The sequence below is a fragment of the Pelobates fuscus genome, chromosome 4 (genome assembly GCF_036172605.1).
Source record: "Pelobates fuscus isolate aPelFus1 chromosome 4, aPelFus1.pri, whole genome shotgun sequence".
Lineage (NCBI taxonomy): Eukaryota > Metazoa > Chordata > Amphibia > Anura > Pelobatidae > Pelobates > Pelobates fuscus.
Genome location: NC_086320.1, coordinates 353,679,850 through 353,699,406, shown reverse-complemented (window position 1 = coordinate 353,699,406; position 19,557 = coordinate 353,679,850). Strand labels below are relative to the sequence as shown.

The 19,557-nt window shown below is 40.3% G+C and overlaps 1 protein-coding gene across 2 annotated transcripts in view; it reads right to left on the bottom strand.

Moving 5' to 3' along the window:
- The window catches only part of WAC (WW domain containing adaptor with coiled-coil), a 56,790-nt gene extending 38,209 nt beyond the window's left edge, over positions 1–18,581 (bottom strand). The window contains exons 1-3 of one of the 2 annotated variants that reach the window (XM_063452595.1): positions 18,245–18,581; positions 17,994–18,027; positions 16,355–16,547 (exon numbers count right to left, since the gene is read on the bottom strand). In XM_063452595.1, coding sequence (XP_063308665.1) covers positions 16,355–16,547; positions 17,994–18,027; positions 18,245–18,285 — 268 coding nt within the window. In that variant the 5' untranslated portion in view covers positions 18,286–18,581. The remainder of the gene's footprint in view (positions 1–16,354; positions 16,548–17,993; positions 18,028–18,244) is intronic. The other variant, XM_063452597.1, reaches the window with a different exon arrangement.
- Between the last annotated feature and the right edge of the window lie 976 nt (positions 18,582–19,557).

The window sequence follows — 19,557 nt, the reverse complement described above, 5'->3', positions numbered from 1 at the left end:
GTCCGGAACAAGAGTTCCAGGCTCCCCAACGCCATTGTGTGTCCATTTCTATACACAGACACGGATACATTAGTTGAGACTGGTCAGCTGATTCTCTGAGACAATGAATGAATCTGCAAAAGCCATATGTCAAACATGAAAAGGAGACCAACACAACTCAGTTAAGAGCAAACAATTGCAGAATGATTTGCCCCCATGACCGGGGAACAATGCCAAAGTACTTCTAGCATAATAACCACCAAAGCAATTATCAATAACTGCCTTTGTTCTACCTCTGCTCTGTCTTTTTAGGAGGTGCAGAAGGAAAAAAACAAAAAACTTTCAAGAGAATCACTCACTACAGCTATCAACACAATGAAAGTTCAACTTCATCAACCTTCAAAATTCTGACATGCGGCTACAATTAAAGCAGCACGGTCACTTTGCATTTTTTGTGGCTCTATTCCCCTCCTATTTATCCTAAAATGTCACCTTAGATATTCTTCTATATACATATGTAAAATCTGGAAATACTTTTTATGTAGCACATAATCTTTGGCAAACTGAGGACCTTAAAAATATACTCTAGTCACAAACAACTTAAAGCATGAACATGAGACCAAAACTAGTCAAAATTTATTTCATTTTTCTCTGCATCCAAATTTGTACAGTGCAACTCCAGTTAGCCACGCCCCCTCTTAATATTCGACGTACTTCGAGTACGCACTCAGCTCAGCCAATGAGAGATCAGTGTGAAATGGACTACTGACATGACTGACCACAGACTATCACTGTACTTTTATGGTCTGCCCCCTCTCCCCTTAGCACAGCTTTCAAATCCTATACAGAAAACAGGGCTTCAAATTTTAAAACTACTACCTATGGTACTTTTTACTTGTCAATGACTACTGCAGAGTGTAATTTATGAGCCATCTGGAAATATGAGGACTGTGATAGGCTGTGGGACAGAGTCAAGTCAGCAATATAGCTTCCACTGATCTCATTTACCAAGCAATGCGTTTTAACTTCCAATCTAGAAGATATTTTTGCAAAAATAGAGGTGTGATAGAGAGACAGGGTAATGCTGCAGAAACCTTTTGTTGGCAAAGCTCAAAAAGTCTGAACCAGAAGAAAACATGAATGAGAGGCCAAAACCAAATCTGTAACACTAATAGCAGACAGGTCATGGTTTTGTTATATCTAAATGGCTTTCCTTTCCTAAAGGTCCCTTGTATCTGAATGATTTGATCCCCTCCTTGTGACTGGTCTTCATGTTTTTTTTTTGCTCTTTATTTGCAAGCTATCTGGATGCAGCCATGTTGTTCTCATTTGCTTATGATGTCTACAGTTTGCCCTTCTGTGGGATTCATTGTACTGATCGATTGTGGGTAGATTTGACTGGCAAATAAAACAATCCTGATTTTAAACAGGCACTGTAGGCATTGTAACTACTTCATCTCACTGAAGTGGTTATAGTGTCTGGAGTCCTGTGGTACCATCCCCCCATACGGTGTTCGTTTTTCATATTTTAATTCCAAACAAGAGTCCCCAGCAGCAAGGTGGTGATTGAACAAAACAGCTGACCTTTTTCTTCCTCTGACAGCCACCGTTACTGGTATGAATCAGTATGGCTAGAAGGAAGTGTAACTCAGTCTTAGACATACCAGAACAGCCCCTACCTCCTGTGGGGACTGTGGGTGGCCAGGGACCCTTACTGTTAAACTGTTAAAAAATGATTTAACACTTGTTGGAGGGACAGTGACAGAGGACTCCAAGCACTATAATAAGATAAAATGGTTATAGTTCATACAATGCCTAATAGGAAGAGTAATAACACATTGAAAGTTACAGACAAGGGCGATTAACATGTTATTAATAGGATGTGGCCATTATGTGGGTGTATTCTATAAATTATTAAGTGCTCCAGGAAAGTGGCCATTGCTCTCTAATAGGTGGGGAAAGTGGCCACAAGTATCTTAGTAAAGTGGCCCCTGTTCGCCAATAGGTGCCTAGGCACCCCAGTAAAGTGGCCCTTCATTGCCAATAGCTACAAAGGATCCTTCAAGGAAAGTGGTCCCTGCTCGAGCACATAGGCATCCATGCAAAGTAGCAGCTGCTCAACAACAGACTCCAATGAAATTTTCACTGCTAATCAATAGGTGCCCAGGCAACCCCAGGTAATTGATCATTGCTCCCAAAAACTGAACCAAGCAACCTGGAAAAATGGCTACTGCTAGGCAATAGGCACCCTGGCAAGTGCACATTGTTCTGCCTTAATACAAGTTAGGCAAAAGCCTTCTGCCTGAATTTACTATTTGCCTCACACAGAGACAACTAATACAATCTCCTTTGAATTGGTTTGACTGTTTCTCCTAATCCTGCTGCTCACCTCACTCAATGATGCAGCATCCTGTCTTTGCATTCATGGGGAGCATATGTCTGCTGTGATAACCAATACAATCTTCAGGGCTATCCTTGGTCTTCCCATGTGGCATAATGATACACAGCTATGGGAGGAAGTGCTCTGATATTTCATTCTCCCACAACTGTATTTAATGTTGCTGCAGAGCCTATAGTGATCTCACCTTACTGACAGGGAGACAAATCTTTTAAGCCAGGCCCCATCTGTCGGCACAGCAACTTGAATTTGTCAAATTCCGCCTTAGGAATTCAAGTCTGTGACCATTGGGTTACAAAAAGATAACCTAAAGCAGGCACTTTATCAGAACTCACTAAAGCTTAAAAAATGTTAGATCTTTTCCTAATGGCACAGACATTCTGCCATCAAAATGTGATTTTGTTTCCCCTAATGTGTAACTTAACATACAAGTAAACTTTGAGCATCAGTTATTAGATACACTCTTCAGATAGATAAAAAAAAACAAAAAAAAAAACACAATGAGGCATCTCATAGGTAATGCAAGTGAACATCCAGGTGTACACACTATACGTTGTAAAATAATTTCAATAGAGTTGAAGGAAGGACTCATGCATAGGCCTGCTGTTTTCAGTTCAAATGATAGTGGTTGTGGTGTCATTCGTGCCAATGTAGTAAATATCGTGCCAGAATGCCCTTGGCACTCTAGTGGTTATGTTTACATATTTTATTCAAAAACTCAACCCAACCCCTACCTACCCACATCAGTAACATGAAATTCCCTTCCGCGTTAGCATGTACAGGCGCTAGGAAGACATCAGTTTATATCAAACCGTTTGTAAATGGAGGCTTCACAAGGAGGATCCAGACACCATAATTACTACAATAGGTTTATTTACTATGGTGGTTTTTATTCAGATGAATGGCTCTGGCTTTGATGCCTGGATTGTACTATTGATCGATTTACATTACAGAATTACATTTAAATAAATAACTAAATGTTGCATGTTGAAGTAGTGTAACATTTAGAAGTAGGAAACTTTTTTACTCATATGGCCTCATCCCCATCCCCTCCTAAAATACATGCATGTTTTTAATGGAGTGTTCCCTTAAATCAAGAGATACACTGAAAAGAAGGTACCAGTATTCAAGTATGGATTACAAAATATCATGCACAAAGGCTAGAGCAGGGATAGGTATCCTTCAGCACTCCATTTGTTGTGGACTACACCTCCCATAATGCTCTTGAAGCCATAATTATGGTAAAACATCGGAGGAGATGTTGACCACAAAGACTGGAGAGCCGAAGATTGCCTTCCCCTGGGCTAGAGACTATAATACTACTACACTTTTCTGAAACAATTATGCTTTTCCTTTAACAGACTGAAAGAAATTGCTACCTCATTAACATACAACATTTTCTTCACAGCTTCATAGATGAAATAAGATGTTTTAGATAATTACTACTTTAAATTGTTTTCTACTAGAAACACAAAGAAAGCACAAATGGAGTTTTTAAATTAAATGTAAATAAACAAACGCTATGTAGAAGTCAATTTGAAATGTTTAAAGGAATTCTAAAGGGACACATTTATAGACATTTATATAAAAACACAAAATAGAGCTATCAATACTTGTGCAGCCTTGATCACTCTTTCACTGTTTAATGAGCTTAAAAACAACATAAAAAAGGGACACTATAGGCACCCAGACCATTTCACCTCATTGAAGTGGTCTGGGTGCAGTGTACCAGTCCCCTTAGCCCTGCAATGTAAAACAACACAGTTTTAGAAAAACTGCAATGTTTACATTGCAGGATTAAGACAACCAATAAAGGTACTTGCTACTGTTTCACCGAGATTAACTCAAAGACACAACGCTAGATGTTCTCACTCTTTGCATGAGGATGTCAAGCATCTTAAAAATCCCTATAGGAAAGCACTGATTCAGTGTTTTCTGGTGGGAAATGCAAACTCAAGTGCGGCGCTTAACGCGCATCCACATTCGTTTTCGCCCCCAGTGCAGACGTCAGTGAAGTTAGAGACGGAGCCAGCGGCGAGGGACCTCGGCAAATAAATAAAGAAAGCTGAAAGGTGTTTTTTTTTTTTGTTTTTTTAAAAACCCTTTAATCACTGCGTAGGAGCCAAGATAATAGATTCTTTTAAGGTGAAAGTTATGCAGAACAGTTTAAAGATAAATTACATGTATGGCGTTTGACATCAATTGTCAAGTACATCGAAGTCCGTAACCTGTTACCACTGGACTCAGGATTCTATTTACTAATGAGCGGAAAGCCATCTTTTCAACCATCTTCATTCAAATCCAGCACCCTATAACGCAATTAACATACCACTATGTCTAGTTTACAGCCACATTATGGAAAATTATTTAGGGCAGAAATATAAAAAGGTTTTATATCCATTGCCGTTTTCTTCCAGGTATGTGTATATATATATTTTTTTTTGGGGCAATCTTTATTAAAGGGACACTATAGTCACCCAGATGACCTTCAGCTCAATGAAGTTGTCTGGGTGCCAGGTGCCTCAGGTTTTAAAGGGACTCTCCAGGCAGCCGAAATTACTCACCAGGTTCCAGCGCCGGGAGCCTCGTGAAGCCGCGCCCCCTATTTTGTCAAAATGACGAAATATGCGGGCGCGAGCAGGGAGCATTCAGACGCTTCCATTTGGCTTTGCCGCACGTACTTCAGAGGGCGGCATTCATGCCGCCCTCTGAAGTCCTGAGCACACTACCGCGCATGCGCGCGGTGTGCGCGGCCGCGAGCTGACTGACAGCTCAGCTCGCGGTCTTTGCCCGCCCCCCTCCTCTGCTGACAGGCTAGAGAGAGAAGGCGCGCACACAGTGCCTTCTCTCTCCTGAACACGTCAGACGTATTTTAATACGTCTGACGTGTACAGGGCCTTTTTAGGGCCCTGCATGATAGGAAGTCCCTCTGGTGGCCGTCTGAGTGACGGCCACTGGAGGTATTCCTATCAATGTAAACACTGTATTTTCTCTGAAAATACAGTGTTTACATTAGATTGCCCGCAGGGAGCTATAGATCTCACCTGAACAAATACATTAAGCTGTAGTTGTTCAGGTGACTATTGTGTCCCTTTAACCCTTTCAGATGTAAACATAGCAGTTTCAGAGAAAAGCAGTTTCAGTCCATAGGAAAGCATTTCTCTTCTGGACAGCCACTAGAGGCTGGCTTAACCCCTAATGTAAACATAGCAGTTTCTCTGAAACTGCTATGTTTACATTAGGGGTTAAGCCAGCCTCTAGTGGCTGTCCAGAAGAGAAATGCTTTCCTATGGACTGTTTGAATGCGCGCGCGGCACTTTCCGCGCATGCGCATTCCGCTCCACTCGGGAGCGGACGTCGGCAGGGGAGGAGAAGTCACCAGCGACTAGTGAGCCCGGCGCTGGAATAAGGTAAGTAGCTGAAGGGGTTTTAACCCCTTCAGCACCCCGGGAGGGGGACCCTGAAGGTGGGGGAACCCTCAGGGCACTATAGTGTCAGGAAAACCGGTTTGTTTTCCGGACACTATAGTGATCCTTTAAGGGTAAAAAGAAGCAGGTAGGTTATACACGCTGCCAGCTTGGGTGATATACATTGCAAAATCTCATACAGGAAACATATAACAAACTTAAGTATATTACATTATAACATATGCAACAATCAGGTTGAGCCATTTCACCTATTCCTAGGTTATTGTGTTCACACGTGGCCAGTGCAGGTATGTATATTTTAACCCAGAGCTCGACAAATCCCAGCCGCCAGATCGACTAAGAATTTTGTCCTGGTGCCTGGATTTTTCTCCAAAAAGGCAGTGTTTACATTGAAAAGCATGCAGGGACAGGCTGGCTCCTAACTTTTTTAGCTGGCTCTTAGACTCAAGGAAAATTTGTTAAGCCCGGTTTTAACCTATGCAAACGACTATACTTTTCCTTGCATAATGTATAGATTACATTTTCATATGTACCAGAAGCAGATCTGGTCGGTCATCCACACGTTTAATGGATAATAGCATTCACTCCTCAGAGGTCAGTCTTCAAAAGCCTGCATGTGTTTCTTATGACAAAACCATGAATGGGTCTTTTGAAAATTATGTAATGCTGCTCTGCTTAACCCCTTAAGGACGGAGGACGGTTCAGGACCGTCATCGGCATTTTTGCGTTGCCGACCGGTGACGGTCCTGAACCGTCCAATGTACTTACCCGATCGCCGTCGTTCCCCCGGCGGCGATCGGCGGTGCTCCCGGTGTGGGGAGACTGCCTGCAGCCCAGACAGTCTCCCTATGGCAGATTAGGACCCCTGTGGCCATGTGATCGCCCAACAGGGCGACCACATGGTCACAATAGGTGTCCTAGTCTCTGCCTGCAGGGGGACTGTCTGCAACTGTAATATCAAAAAAAAAAATTTAAAGTGAAAGTTAATAAAAAAATAAATATTATATATATGTGTATATATATGATATATAGACATATATTATACCTATATAATATATGTCTATATATCATATATAATGTCATGCTAAGTGTATTTTTATATTAATATGTACATATATTAATATAAAAATACACTTATAATTAATTTACACACGTATATATATAATAACTATATATTGTATATATATATTATTATAAAATACGAATAATAAATAATTTAAATTAAAAAAATTAAATAAAAAATAAAAAAAATTATATATCTATACGAAATTTTATTCTAACTGTATTTTGATATTTATATATATATTTATATCAAAATACACTTAGAATGAAATTGTATATATATCTATGTATATATAAATAAATAAAAAGAATGCGAACTATTCATATGTCCATATACAAAATTACATAAATAATTATATAAATATACACGTAGACTTCAAATATATAAATATGCATTTATATTTAAATTCTACGTGCGTATTTATGTAATATTTTTACATAATTAAGTTATTTTATTGATTGCAATTTAAGGGACCTGCCTGCCAACCCAGGCCAAAAGTCCAGAGAATTTAATTTGCTATCACTGTATTTTACCCTGTAACGTTCTACGACACCCTAAAACCTGTACATGGGGGGTACTGTTTTACTCGGGAGACTTCGCTGAACACAAATATTAGTGATTCAAAACAGTAAAACATATCACAGCGATGATATTGTCAGTGAAAGTGACTTTTTTTGCATTTTTCACACACAAACAGCACTTTTACTGATGATATAATTGTTGTGATACATTTTCCAGTTTTGAAACACTAATATTTGTGTTCAGCAAAGTCTCCTGAGTAGAACAGGACCCCCCCATGTACAGGTTTTATAGCGTTTTTGAAAGTTACATGGTCAAATATTTTTACATTGAAAATGGCCAGGTTGGTTACGTTGCCTTTGAGAGCATATGGTAGCCCAGGAATGAGAATTACCCCCATGATGGCATACCATTTGCAAAAGAAGACAACCCAAGGTATTGCAAATGGGGTATGTCCAGTCTTTTTTAGTAGCCACTTCGTCACAAACCCTGGCCAAAATTAGCGTTCAATTTAGTTTTTTACTTTTTTCACACACAAACAAATATGAACGCTAACTTTGGCCAGTGTTGCGACTAAGTGGCTACTAAAAAAGTCTGGACATACCCCATATTGAATACCCTGGGTTGTCTACTTTTAAAAAAATATGTACATGTGGGGTGTTATTTAGCAATTTATGACAGATAATAGTGTTACAATGTCACTATTGATACATTTTAAAAATGTATGTTTTGAAACCGCAATATCCTACTTGTACTTATAGCCCTATAACATGCAAAAAAATAGCAAAAAGCATGTAAACACTGGGTATTTTTGAACTCAGGACAACATTTTGAATCTATTTAGCAGTTTTTTTCATTCGCTTTTGTAGATGAGTAAAAGATTTTTCACATAAAATTCAAAAAACGTGTATTTTTTTTTCAATTTTTCATCATATTTTTTCATTTTTTTTTAAATTAAATTACATGAGATTATATAAATAATGGTATGTAAAGAAAGCCCCTTTTGTCCTGAAAAAAACAATATATAATTTGTATGGGAACAGTAAATGAGAGAGCGGAAAATTAAAGCTAAACACAAACACCACAAAAGTGTCAAAAAGATGCCTGGTCGCAAATGTACAACATCGCAAAAAAAGTCCGGTCCTTAAGGGGTTAAAAGGGATCATAGAAAGAAAAAAAAAAAAACATCTTTGTTTATTTACATACACTAAGATGGCCTATGTGTTTCTTTCATATATGAAACAGATGTTCAGGAGTTTGGTTTCTAGATTTGGGACAATTACATGAGAATATTCCATTTAAGTCAGTAAACTATTTAGTGAATAAACATAGAAAATACTTATTTTGCACATCTCCTCCCTGTGGCTTTTCATGAATGCCCAAGAAAACCTCTACAGTGAGTTAATTTAGGAAAGTAAAAGGCAAATTTTAGAATTTGGTAAAAACCTGTACTTCCATATTGGATGATATATGCCCACCAATATGTTACTAGGAATTTATACAGAGATCGCTTGAGTTGCAAATATACACACACCTACCAGAGTCCATTACAAGTAACACCAACAATGAAGCATTTCTTTAAAAATGGATTGCCCCCTCTCCAAATATGAAAATTTACAAAATTTTACTTCCTCCTTTACTGTCCAAACCAGTTAAGTAAGCGCATCCTCCTACTCCCAGCCATAGCCGAACAAATGCCACCTGATACAACTGTCCACAATTTACAGAACCTTTTTACTCAAATGGAATTGGCGCTCATCTATTCTTTACTATAAACTTGTATAGAATGAAATTGCAGCACAACTATGCTCTACTGAATACGATTTGTGGGATAAGGAGAGAAAAAACAAAAAAAAATGCAAGACTGTGAGATGGCTCTGTCTGCCGTTCACATTTCTACATGTGATGCAGTTTTAATAATTTAAAAAATGGTGACGTTTGTGGTATTTTAAAAATATATTATCTCAAGGCTCAACAGATCCCAGACGCCAGGTAGACTAGAAATGTTCTGGCACCTGTGATTCTGTCCTGGCAGCCTTTTAGCGAAGTTGAACGCCTGGGTCGCCTTGGGCGCACCGGCCTGGGGGGTAAGGGTGGAGAATGGTGGGTGGAAGAACACTATAAGACTTGGGGGTGGTATCGAACACTTTGGGACAGGGAAGGGGGGTGAAAAACACAAGGGGGAGAGAGGAACATTAAGGGAGGACACTAAGGTACAGGGAAGGGAAAAGGAACACTAGGGTAGGGGGGTGCACTAAAAGAGAAGGGGAATATTAAGAGACAGGTAAGGTGTGAGGAGGGGGTCCTACTGCACATATTTACACACAAACACACTGCATCCACTACACACACACACACAAATATTTTTGAAAACAAAAAAAATAAATCTGACTGGCATGTATATTTTGTGCATTTCCCACTTAATAAAAAAAATGTGCAAAAAAATTTACAAAAACGGTAAATGTACAGAATATCGGTAAGCTATCGGCCTGAAAGTTCACAGATTATCGGTATCTAAAAAAATCAATATCAGTCGATCCCTACTTTAAAGGGGGTCAGGACTCCATTAAACCATGCAGCCCGATGAGTGACTAGAACTCTTGCCCTTACTGCTGCTTATAGAGTAGGGTATCTTAACTTAAGCGTTAACAAAATGTATGGACCAAAACAGGGCTTGACAAATCCTGGTCGCCATGGCAACTAGAAATTTCGGGAGCATTGTAAGCGACGTTTGAGGGAGCAGTAATATACCTGCAGTTCTTCTCTGCTCCCTTGCGCTCATTTTAATGATGCCGGGAGGTGGAATATGACGTCAACCCGGCATCACTACACAGAGCGTGAGGTAGCTGCAGGTAGATTACTGCTCCCTCGCGCGCAGGAAGAGAGCAGCCCCACTGGACCCCAGGCGTCGATCTTTACCAAGCTCCCACCCCCCTGCCACCCTATGGTTAGGGAAAGCAGCTAAGAATATGCTAGAATATTAATCATATGTCTCTGAGGTGCGCATATTGGTAGACATCCAACCTGGCCAGGCTTGTTACACACAGCACCCAACCAATCCATTCATTGTAGGGATCTAACTCGTACACATGTTCATGCTTGCTTTACCATACATATATGCGCTCACACATCTCCCCCCTTCCTGGATCAACCTAGCAAGCATATTTAATTTCTAACTCCTGGAGTATCGCGGAGTACAGTGCGCGCCACTCTTAAATTTTGATATTCCCATGATTACCCCAAGTCGGTCACCTCACCTGTCAAAAGAAAAAGTGCTTAAAACACTAGTCATCTAAATTACTTTAGCTAAATAAAGCAGTTTTAGTGTATAGATCATTCCCCTGCAATTTCACTGCTCAATTCACTGTCATTTAGGAGTTAAATCACTTTGTTTCTGTTTATGCAGCCCTAGCCACACCTCCCCTGGCTATGATTGACAGAGCCTGCATGAAAAAAAAAAACGGTTTCACTTTCAAACAGATGTAATTTACCTTAAATAATTGTATCTCAATCTCTAAATTGAACTTTAATCACATACAGGAGGCTCTTGCAGGGTCTAGCAAGCTATTAACATAGCAGAGGATAAGAAAATCTTAATTAAAGAGAACTTGCAATAAAGAAAGCCTAAATAGGGCTCTCTTTACAGGAAGTGTTTATGGAAGGCTGTGCGAGTCACATGCAGGGAGGTGTGACTAGGGTTCAAAAACAAAGGGATTTAACTCCTAAATGGCAGAGGATTTAGCAGTGAGGCTGCAGGGGCATGTTCTATACACCAAAACAGCTTAATTAAGCAAAAGTTGTTCAGGTGACTATAGTGTCCCTTTAACCTCGTGTATTGTTTACTAAGCTGGAACCACAATGTTCCACCTTGGAAAAGCTATTAACCTCGTACTTCTTTCAATATGTGAAATGTATGTTCAAATTGAAATGACGAACCAAACACGAAAAAAAATGTAACATTTTAAAAGACTGGCACCTAGTTTACAAACAAATTTGTCAAGCCCTGTATTATCTATATACAGCATTAATGAAACACTCCATGCACCATAACCACTGCAGCTTTCCCAGTGTAAGTAGTCAAACCATTTGAGAATGGTTTGCCAACTTTCCTATGGTCCACCAGGCACTGGTAATTGTGTCCCCTGGAGCCATTCATTGGCTGAGAGCCATTCATTGGCTGAGAGCCATTCATTGGCTGAGAGCCATTCATTGGCTGAGAGCCATTCATTGGCTGAGAGCATCAGCTGAGTGTGCTAAGCCAAAAAGGGTTCTCTGGACTCAGTGATGGAGCATCTGGCTGGAGAGAAAATAATGGTGGGTACCCAGAGAACCTCCGAGTAAGTCAAATGGTTTTCAAAAACTAAACTAGTATTTACCCAAGGAGGGCACTTTTGTAACCAAAACCAGTACAACAGGCTGTAGAGATTATCGAGCTAGAGGTTTTCCTAGAAAAATTGTAGATTACTTCCAGTCCTAATGAGTACCTTTAACAGGTCCATAACAAGTCAACTGAGTTTTAGACACCTAACCTAGTGCATAAACCTATTAAAGCCAATCTCAAAAATCTATTCCTCAGTATGTGGAGGGGCAGAGCTCCAAGGCACGAAAAATATCACCAGGTGGATTTCAAAAGGCCAATGCTTAATGTTCCATGGCAGTTCAACACAAAATTGCTTTTCCAAAAAAAAAAAATGTAAAAAAAAAGTAGTTGTACTGAGTCATTAATGAGATTTTTGCTCAACTAAAAGTTGTACAACTAATACGTAACTTAGTACATCTTTAATGTGTCAGTTTACCACAATTTGGTATTAGTATTTTTGTTAGCTATGCACATGTTTGCCTGGCAGTATGAAACCAACATTGTGAAAATCATGAATGATTAATTAAAGAGTTTAGCACTGAGCTGCAACGAGAGACATTTTGACTGCAGGCTTTTGATTTATAAGATACCAAGTGTGCTTCAAGTATGATTGGGTACCACAACAGTAACAGGATTATTTACTAAAGTGAGAATTCAAAGTGAATTTAAAAAAAGGACAGGATACACATAACTTTCCCATTCTATAATGAACAGGAACATTATTATGTATAGACTGCAGACAGAAAAATACAAGACAAAACTATTTTATACAGAAGCTGTGTGCGCAATGTTTTAAGCCCCAGCTTGAGAAATAACAGTGTAAAGGTCAAAACATTGCAGATGACCATTGTTAAGAAATCATGTTACTGGAGGGCATAGAGTGGAAGGAAATCTGGGAAGCCAATCACGCCTCCTCTGTTTGTGTGACACTTCAGGAGCAAGCTGTTAAAACGATGCTCCGCTTGTACACCACTCCTGTTAAGCTGCATCAAATGAAAAAAACTCCAACGGACAGCTGTTGGAGGGGGTGTGGACTGAAAGGGACGTATATCTACATGTGATGGGAATGCCCGCAGATAGAACGCTTCTGGAACCAGATTAGGGACCTGCTGACCCAAGTGTTCTCCAGAGCCACTGCATTGGATCCCTGGAAATACTTACTTAGCAGATCACTCGACAGGTGGTCCAGAAACTAACAAAAGATTATACACAAAATGACCGTAGCGGCTAGGCGAGCGGTGGCCTCAGATTGGCTCAAGCAAAGTACTCCATCTATGGCAGAGGTCATAAACAGGGTCAAGGAAGTACACTTAATGGATGACCTAACTGCCAGGGTTAGGGGAACCATGGAAACTTTCATATGGGAACCGTGGGAAAGTAGCCCCCTGAGCAACTAGCGATGCTCCGCCAGTGGAGCTTAGGATTGTAACGTAGGGCAGTCAGGAGCTGGAGCCCCATCATCTTGTCCTTCCCCCCCTATCCCTCCACTCTCTCTCTCACTTCTTGCTTTATCCATCCTTTTCTCTCTCTACTAGTAGTTATTTACCGAAAACTGGCGAGGGTATATGTGAAGCACTGTGAAGGCAGGCAGTTGCCTCTCCTATGGGCTCATATTATTCAATGGAGACACCCAATGACCCCACTACGAACCGGGGCAGATCATTGTTACATCACAAAGTCTGAACTTTGCAGAAAGTGGGGGCACAGACCCCCTCCCCCCCCCCCACACACTTGGGGAACCCTCAATGTGTATAGAAACCAGTTTGATATAGGAGCAGGTGACAGTCTGTGCAACACCCTAACCACTACAACGGGCTATAGTGGCTAATGTGCTTAAAAGTGCCTATTTATTACATGTATGGATATCTATATACTTGCTTTATGTTTAAGTTTTCAGTATTACTGTACATGTATGGCTTGTGATGTCTTGCACTGGAATAAATAAAGAATTTAAAAAAAAAAAAAAAGTGCCTATTTAATCTTATTTATATTTACTGTTCCGTACTAAATAATTACAATGTAGAATCCCTAGTGTAACTGCATGGATAATCTTTTTGGAAAACTATATGTTCACAAAGCACATTAGAACAGAAACTATTTTAATATTGTCTATTTTTATTTTATGTACCCTGGTTAGCATAATGCTGCAGTAAAGAAAATACACAGTTGGTTTGTAAAAGGCAACCAAATCATTCCTTACATGTCACATAGGTGATTTACAAATAAGAAATACTAACCTATTAAACATAGGCTAAACCCAAAACAAAATCCGGAAATCTGCTGAATTGTTGGTTGGTTCTTGCCAAGTTTGACGTAAGTTAGAGAGGCATGCAGGTAAAGCGTACACACAAAAAAAATATTTGCTACTGTGGAACTTTTACATGTGAGATTTTAGTGCACCCTGATAAATAACTAACTAAAAGCAATTTTTAAATTGACATTATACTTGCATGACCTAGAAGAGTCTTAGCATACAATGTAAATTAATTTAAAAAGTAAAACTGCCCTGCACGGGTGCTGTGATAGCATGTGTGCACATTTCACATTTTGGAACTGCTGCCAAAGTGTGCATGCACACAAAGCATTTCTAAGCAGATGAGAGAGTGCTCCCAGAGAACAAAAAGCTCTTTTTAGTAGTAAAAACGTTTTATAATTCCCTCCCCTGTTAAACTCATTTCAGTAACTGCTCCAATGTCACTCAAAATGAGGTACATGTCACTTCTAAAAGTGACAGTTTCACTGTAAACACATCTATTTATTGCCGACATGTTGATTGCACATGTTTACATAATGAAAAATACAATAAGCCTGCAAAAAATATATACTATTTTAAAAGATATGTATATTAAAAAACAGGACAGAAAATCTTGAATTGCTAAGACCATTTTTAATTTTCTGTATAAATGAGAACCTGAAGTTCAATTCACACACTGTAAAGTAGTCATAAGAGTTCAGTGACAACAAAAAATGCTTGTTTCAGCATCCTGCATCACATCTGTCAATACATTGAAACATACAATTCTGCTTTAGCTTGGAAACAAAGGGACACTCCAGCTTGCTGAAGAGCTGTGTGTGTGAAGAGTGTGCCCTCTTTTTTCCATTTTACAAAAAAAATTAAAAATAAATGTTTAGATTTCTATAGAAATTGGCACCTTTCTAAATTTACCTTGTTATGTTCCTTGGTTGTCAGACAACCAACCCTGTTAGTTCACTCAGGGAAGCTAAACTCAAGAGGAAGAAATTGCCCAGAGCATTGGCCTTGCAAGACTTCTTATTGAGCTGCATTAGGAAGTCTGTGATTGGACAACCAGAGAAAGTCTAGATTTGGTTTGAAGGGGAGGGCTTGCAGAGTCTCCAGACAAGAGATTGGCAGCTTTTGCAAGCTGTTTTTAGATATACCACCAATCAAAAAAAAATGTGCTAAACAGTGATGTCTATTTAGGCAGTTGAATTTCCCTTTAAGAATGAGGAAATGCTAAGATAAAGTAAGATATGGACAATAATTTGAAAGTGACGTTTGTAAGACTGACATGGCTGGTTTATTTACAACACGACCGCATTAAAAAAAAATGTTAATGTACATGGATTCTAACAATGCATGATCCCATTGTACGTTTCTGAAATAAAAAAATAAAATAAAGATCTAAATTAGGATATTATTTAAAGGGACACAATAGTGACCAGAACCACTACATCTTAATGTAGTTGTTCTGTTGTCTATAGCATGTCCCTGCAGTGTCAACATTGTACAAAAGGCAGTGTTTACTTTGCTACCTAGGAACATATCTAGACTGCCACTAGAAGTGCATCCAATCTCAGTGATGCAGTAGGGTTCAGCATCTACACGCACTGCATGGAGGCGCTGAACATTCCCCAAACAGATGCATTGATTCACTGCATCTCTATTAGGCAACGCTGATTGTTGCAGAACAGTGTTTTGCTGCAAATGCGTAATAGCCTCCTAGTGCTTTCCTATGGGAAAGCATTGGATTGGTTGAGATCCTCAAAATTAAAGATCTCAGCTGTTGATGTGGGACCAGGCGAGGCAAGACCAGCATGGTGATGGAGAAGATGTGTTTTAAACCTTTAATTTCCACAGACAAGGAGGCCAGGGACCTAAACAGTAATCCATGCACTGTAGTGTCAGGAATGCATGTTTTTATTTCTTACACTACAGTGTTCCTTTAAGATATACCTATAGCAAACAATGAGTGTGTTACTATTTTTTTCTATACAGTTAGTTTTTCTTGATTGCAAACCCTCAAATAGGTTATCCATTTCTTCATTAAAGCATTCTGCAACATTTACAAAAATAAATAAAATCACTAAATGTATTGACAGAATTCAGGTAATCCGTATTTTGTGACCATCAATATGCACAATCACAAAACCATTCTCCTACAGGGGGGGGGGGAGGAAAGAGGTGGAGAGGAGGGGGGGGTCTGCAAAACCTTTTCCAAAACAGTTAATAATTTGAAAAAATTATTTAAAAACTAGTTAAAAACACTTGCATTACAAAAATGTGTTCAAATTGGAGAAATGGTTAATGCAACTTTAGTTTTCTTTTAAGCATATTATAGCTAAACTTCGAGTCAACTTTCACCTACCTCCATCCCTCTCTCGGACTCTGTGGACGTGTAAACTTTTGGCTTTGCCATGCCCCACACTGTCGCCATACTTGTTTTCAGGACTATCTGATCTTCGCATTTTACTTGGGGGAGATGGATCTGTACAATCTCGCATCTTGTCATGACGGTGATCACTGCTGCTTGGATGACTCTTTGATGAATACTTAAGAGTCTGCAAAAACGATTGCAGAAACGTCTCAGAATTAAACCTAACTTTTCATATTTCTTAAAATATTTGAATATAAAACAAGATTTCTTTATTGTTTTCCATTGCAGCATCAAATTATTTGTAATACAAAAAAAAGTAACAAAACGAATAACTCACATTAGGACCTATTAATAATGTCTTATCAAAATAATAACATTTAGTATCTTCAACAAAATCCATCAAAAGTTTAACATGGCTGCAAAATGAATGCATTATGCAGTAAAATTTCTGTCTGCACTGTCAGCTACAGTACTAATAATACACATTCAATGAAACACCCTTTTTAGATTAGGTGCAATCACATATCAGGAAGTTTAAGCAAAAATTACTAATTACAAATGTATAATCTGCAATGGAATGTAAAGTGTTTCAGTAAGGAAAGTGACTTAAAAATAACTTTCCAATTAAATAAAGTGAAAACAAATCAGGATGTATTACTCCTGTCAACCAGCATAAGGATTTGCCAAAAAGCCATACATTGGCTGATGCTGGTCAGCTCCTATCAGTTTACTGCTGACAATTCCTTGTGCTGGTTGGCAGCACAAATATAGTTCACAATTACCACTCACGATAAATAAAATGTCCACTTTTTTGTGAATCTTCTTGTGTGCAATATTCAATATATCACGGGGCATTCAGAGATTACTAGTTCATTAAGTACTTTAAAATTAGGTTTACCAAATTTCGGAGTAAAATTAACCCTTGAACCTGTAATTTCACTATAAACCAAGTTGTCAAGTGTTACTACTATCCCTTTGTCAGTAATGACTAAACTTTTAAAATGCAACTGAGCATCATAGATGTTCCTCTCCCTCAAGGTGACAACTAACCCCCCTCTACTTGTCACCACTATGAAATGTGCTACACCAACACATTCACAAAATGCCTTTACCTGTAAAAGGGCAAAATTATAATGCAAGCGGAGGAGTAAAATAGTACTTCTACAAATTACCATAAATTAGAAACTTTATGAGTACAGGGCCAGAAGATCCTCCTCCCCCCCTCACCCCAGCTGTTGTACTACCACAACTACCTGACACTGCCTGCGCCTTTAGGTCAGCAAAGCATCATAAGCAGAATATCTGCATGAAAATATAGTCTCTCTTCCTTCTTCCCCTATTTCTTAATCCCCCTTTCCTTGGCACATAAACTTTACAAACAGTGCCACTAGATGGCCAGACTGGCTAACTCACTGACTGCAGTAAAAAAATAATAATAATAATAAAGTAAATAAATGACTAAACTAAATGTTGTGTAAATGTTTGTCTCGGTACTGCTCCTCATACTGGGTTTTTGTTATAGAATCTGTAGGTTTAGCAGGGAGGTGTCTGCGTTTTAGCTCTCCGGCCTGAGGCCTCGTCAGGGCCGAAGCCTGAGCTGGAGTACTGGCTGAGCTTCCCTTCTCAGTACCTGGTAGGGTTGGGAGTCCCTTCGGTCGTGACAGCTGCAATAAAAAGAGAGAGAGGAGAGTTGTGTTAGAGCTGGGGTTAGAGAGCCGGGCTGAGCCGTGACAGGACTGGGGGGGAGAGAGAGAGAGAGCTCCCCTCAGAGCAGCAGCCCCCCTGTCCCCTCAGAGCTCCTCCCGCCTGCACTGATCGGGGGTTCGACACAAACATGGCGGCTCCGCCACACAGAGAGCGGGGGGGGAGGCGGACATTTACCCATCACTGAGTCTCGGTTGTTTCCTTGCATACATTACCATCAATGCCGTGTGTGAGTGGGGTGTGGACGCGAGAGGGGCGGCTGAGGAGACCCGGCTGCCGGGGAGGGGGGTGAGGGCAGCGGGCTCGGTGTACCGGGCGGTGGGGGCCTGGCCGACGGTTACAATCCAGTCAGGACTTTGATAGAGCGGGGTGTGTGTGTGTGTGGTGACGGGTTTAATGGGGCGAGCGCCCGCGGTCCATTTCCCCCCCTCTCACACAGACACAGACGGCACGACGCACTGGCAGCGGCGGCGCGGATATAGTCGGGGGCGCGCACAGGAAAACACACTGAGCCCTGGGAGGGGGAGGGAGGGGGATAGCACGTCAGCGCGCGTGCGCTGAGCAAGGCCAAGCCTTTTCGCCGCCCTGCGCGCGCGGCCCCGCCTCCGTCGGGCCAGCGCGCATGCGCCGAGCTGGGGAGTTTGGCGTCACCCTGCTTTGCGCGTGCTCAATGATGGCTCCGAGCAGGGACCTTTTTTTTTTTCTGTTCAGATGTAAAACTTTACTTACACAATTACAAAAGGAAACATTATTACCACACTATATATCCTGCATTTAGTTGTCATTTGATTCCTGCTAGTTCTGTTGAACCTCCCAACAGTTGTTTAAACTGAAAGGACCACTATAGGCACCCAGACCGCTTCAGCTCAATGAAGTGGTCTGGGTGCCAGGTCCATCTAGTGTGAACCCTGCAGCTGTAAACATAGCAGTTTCAGAGAAACTGCCATGTTTACATTGCAGGGTTAATCCAGCCTCTAGTGGCTGTCTCCCTGACCGACGTTAGAGGCGCTTCCCCCGACGCTAAATGCGAAAATCGCATTGTACACGCAGAATGGCTATAGGAAAGCATTGAGAAATGCTTTCCTATGGGCATTTTTAATGCGCGCGCGGCTCTGGTTGACATTGGAGGGGGAGAAGAGGTCACCAGCGCAGAGGGAGCCTGTTGCTGGATTAAGGTAAGTGGCTGAAAGGGTTTTAACCCCTTCAGCCCAGTTGGAGAGGGGGGACACCTAAGGATTATATAGTGCCAGGAAAACAAGTTTGTTTTCCTGACACTATAGTGATCCTTTAAATCGACCAAGAGAAATACTTTGAAGAGGCAATGTCACTCCCCCATCCAAAATGAGTATTTCATAAAAGTAAAATGTTTATGACTTGCTCACATTGACTGTGTTAGAAATTCAATGACATTACAGCCCAGTCAAAAGATGTCAAAGTAGGGACTAGTTTGTCTTAGTAATTTCCTATGCTTGGCAAAGATTGACAGAATA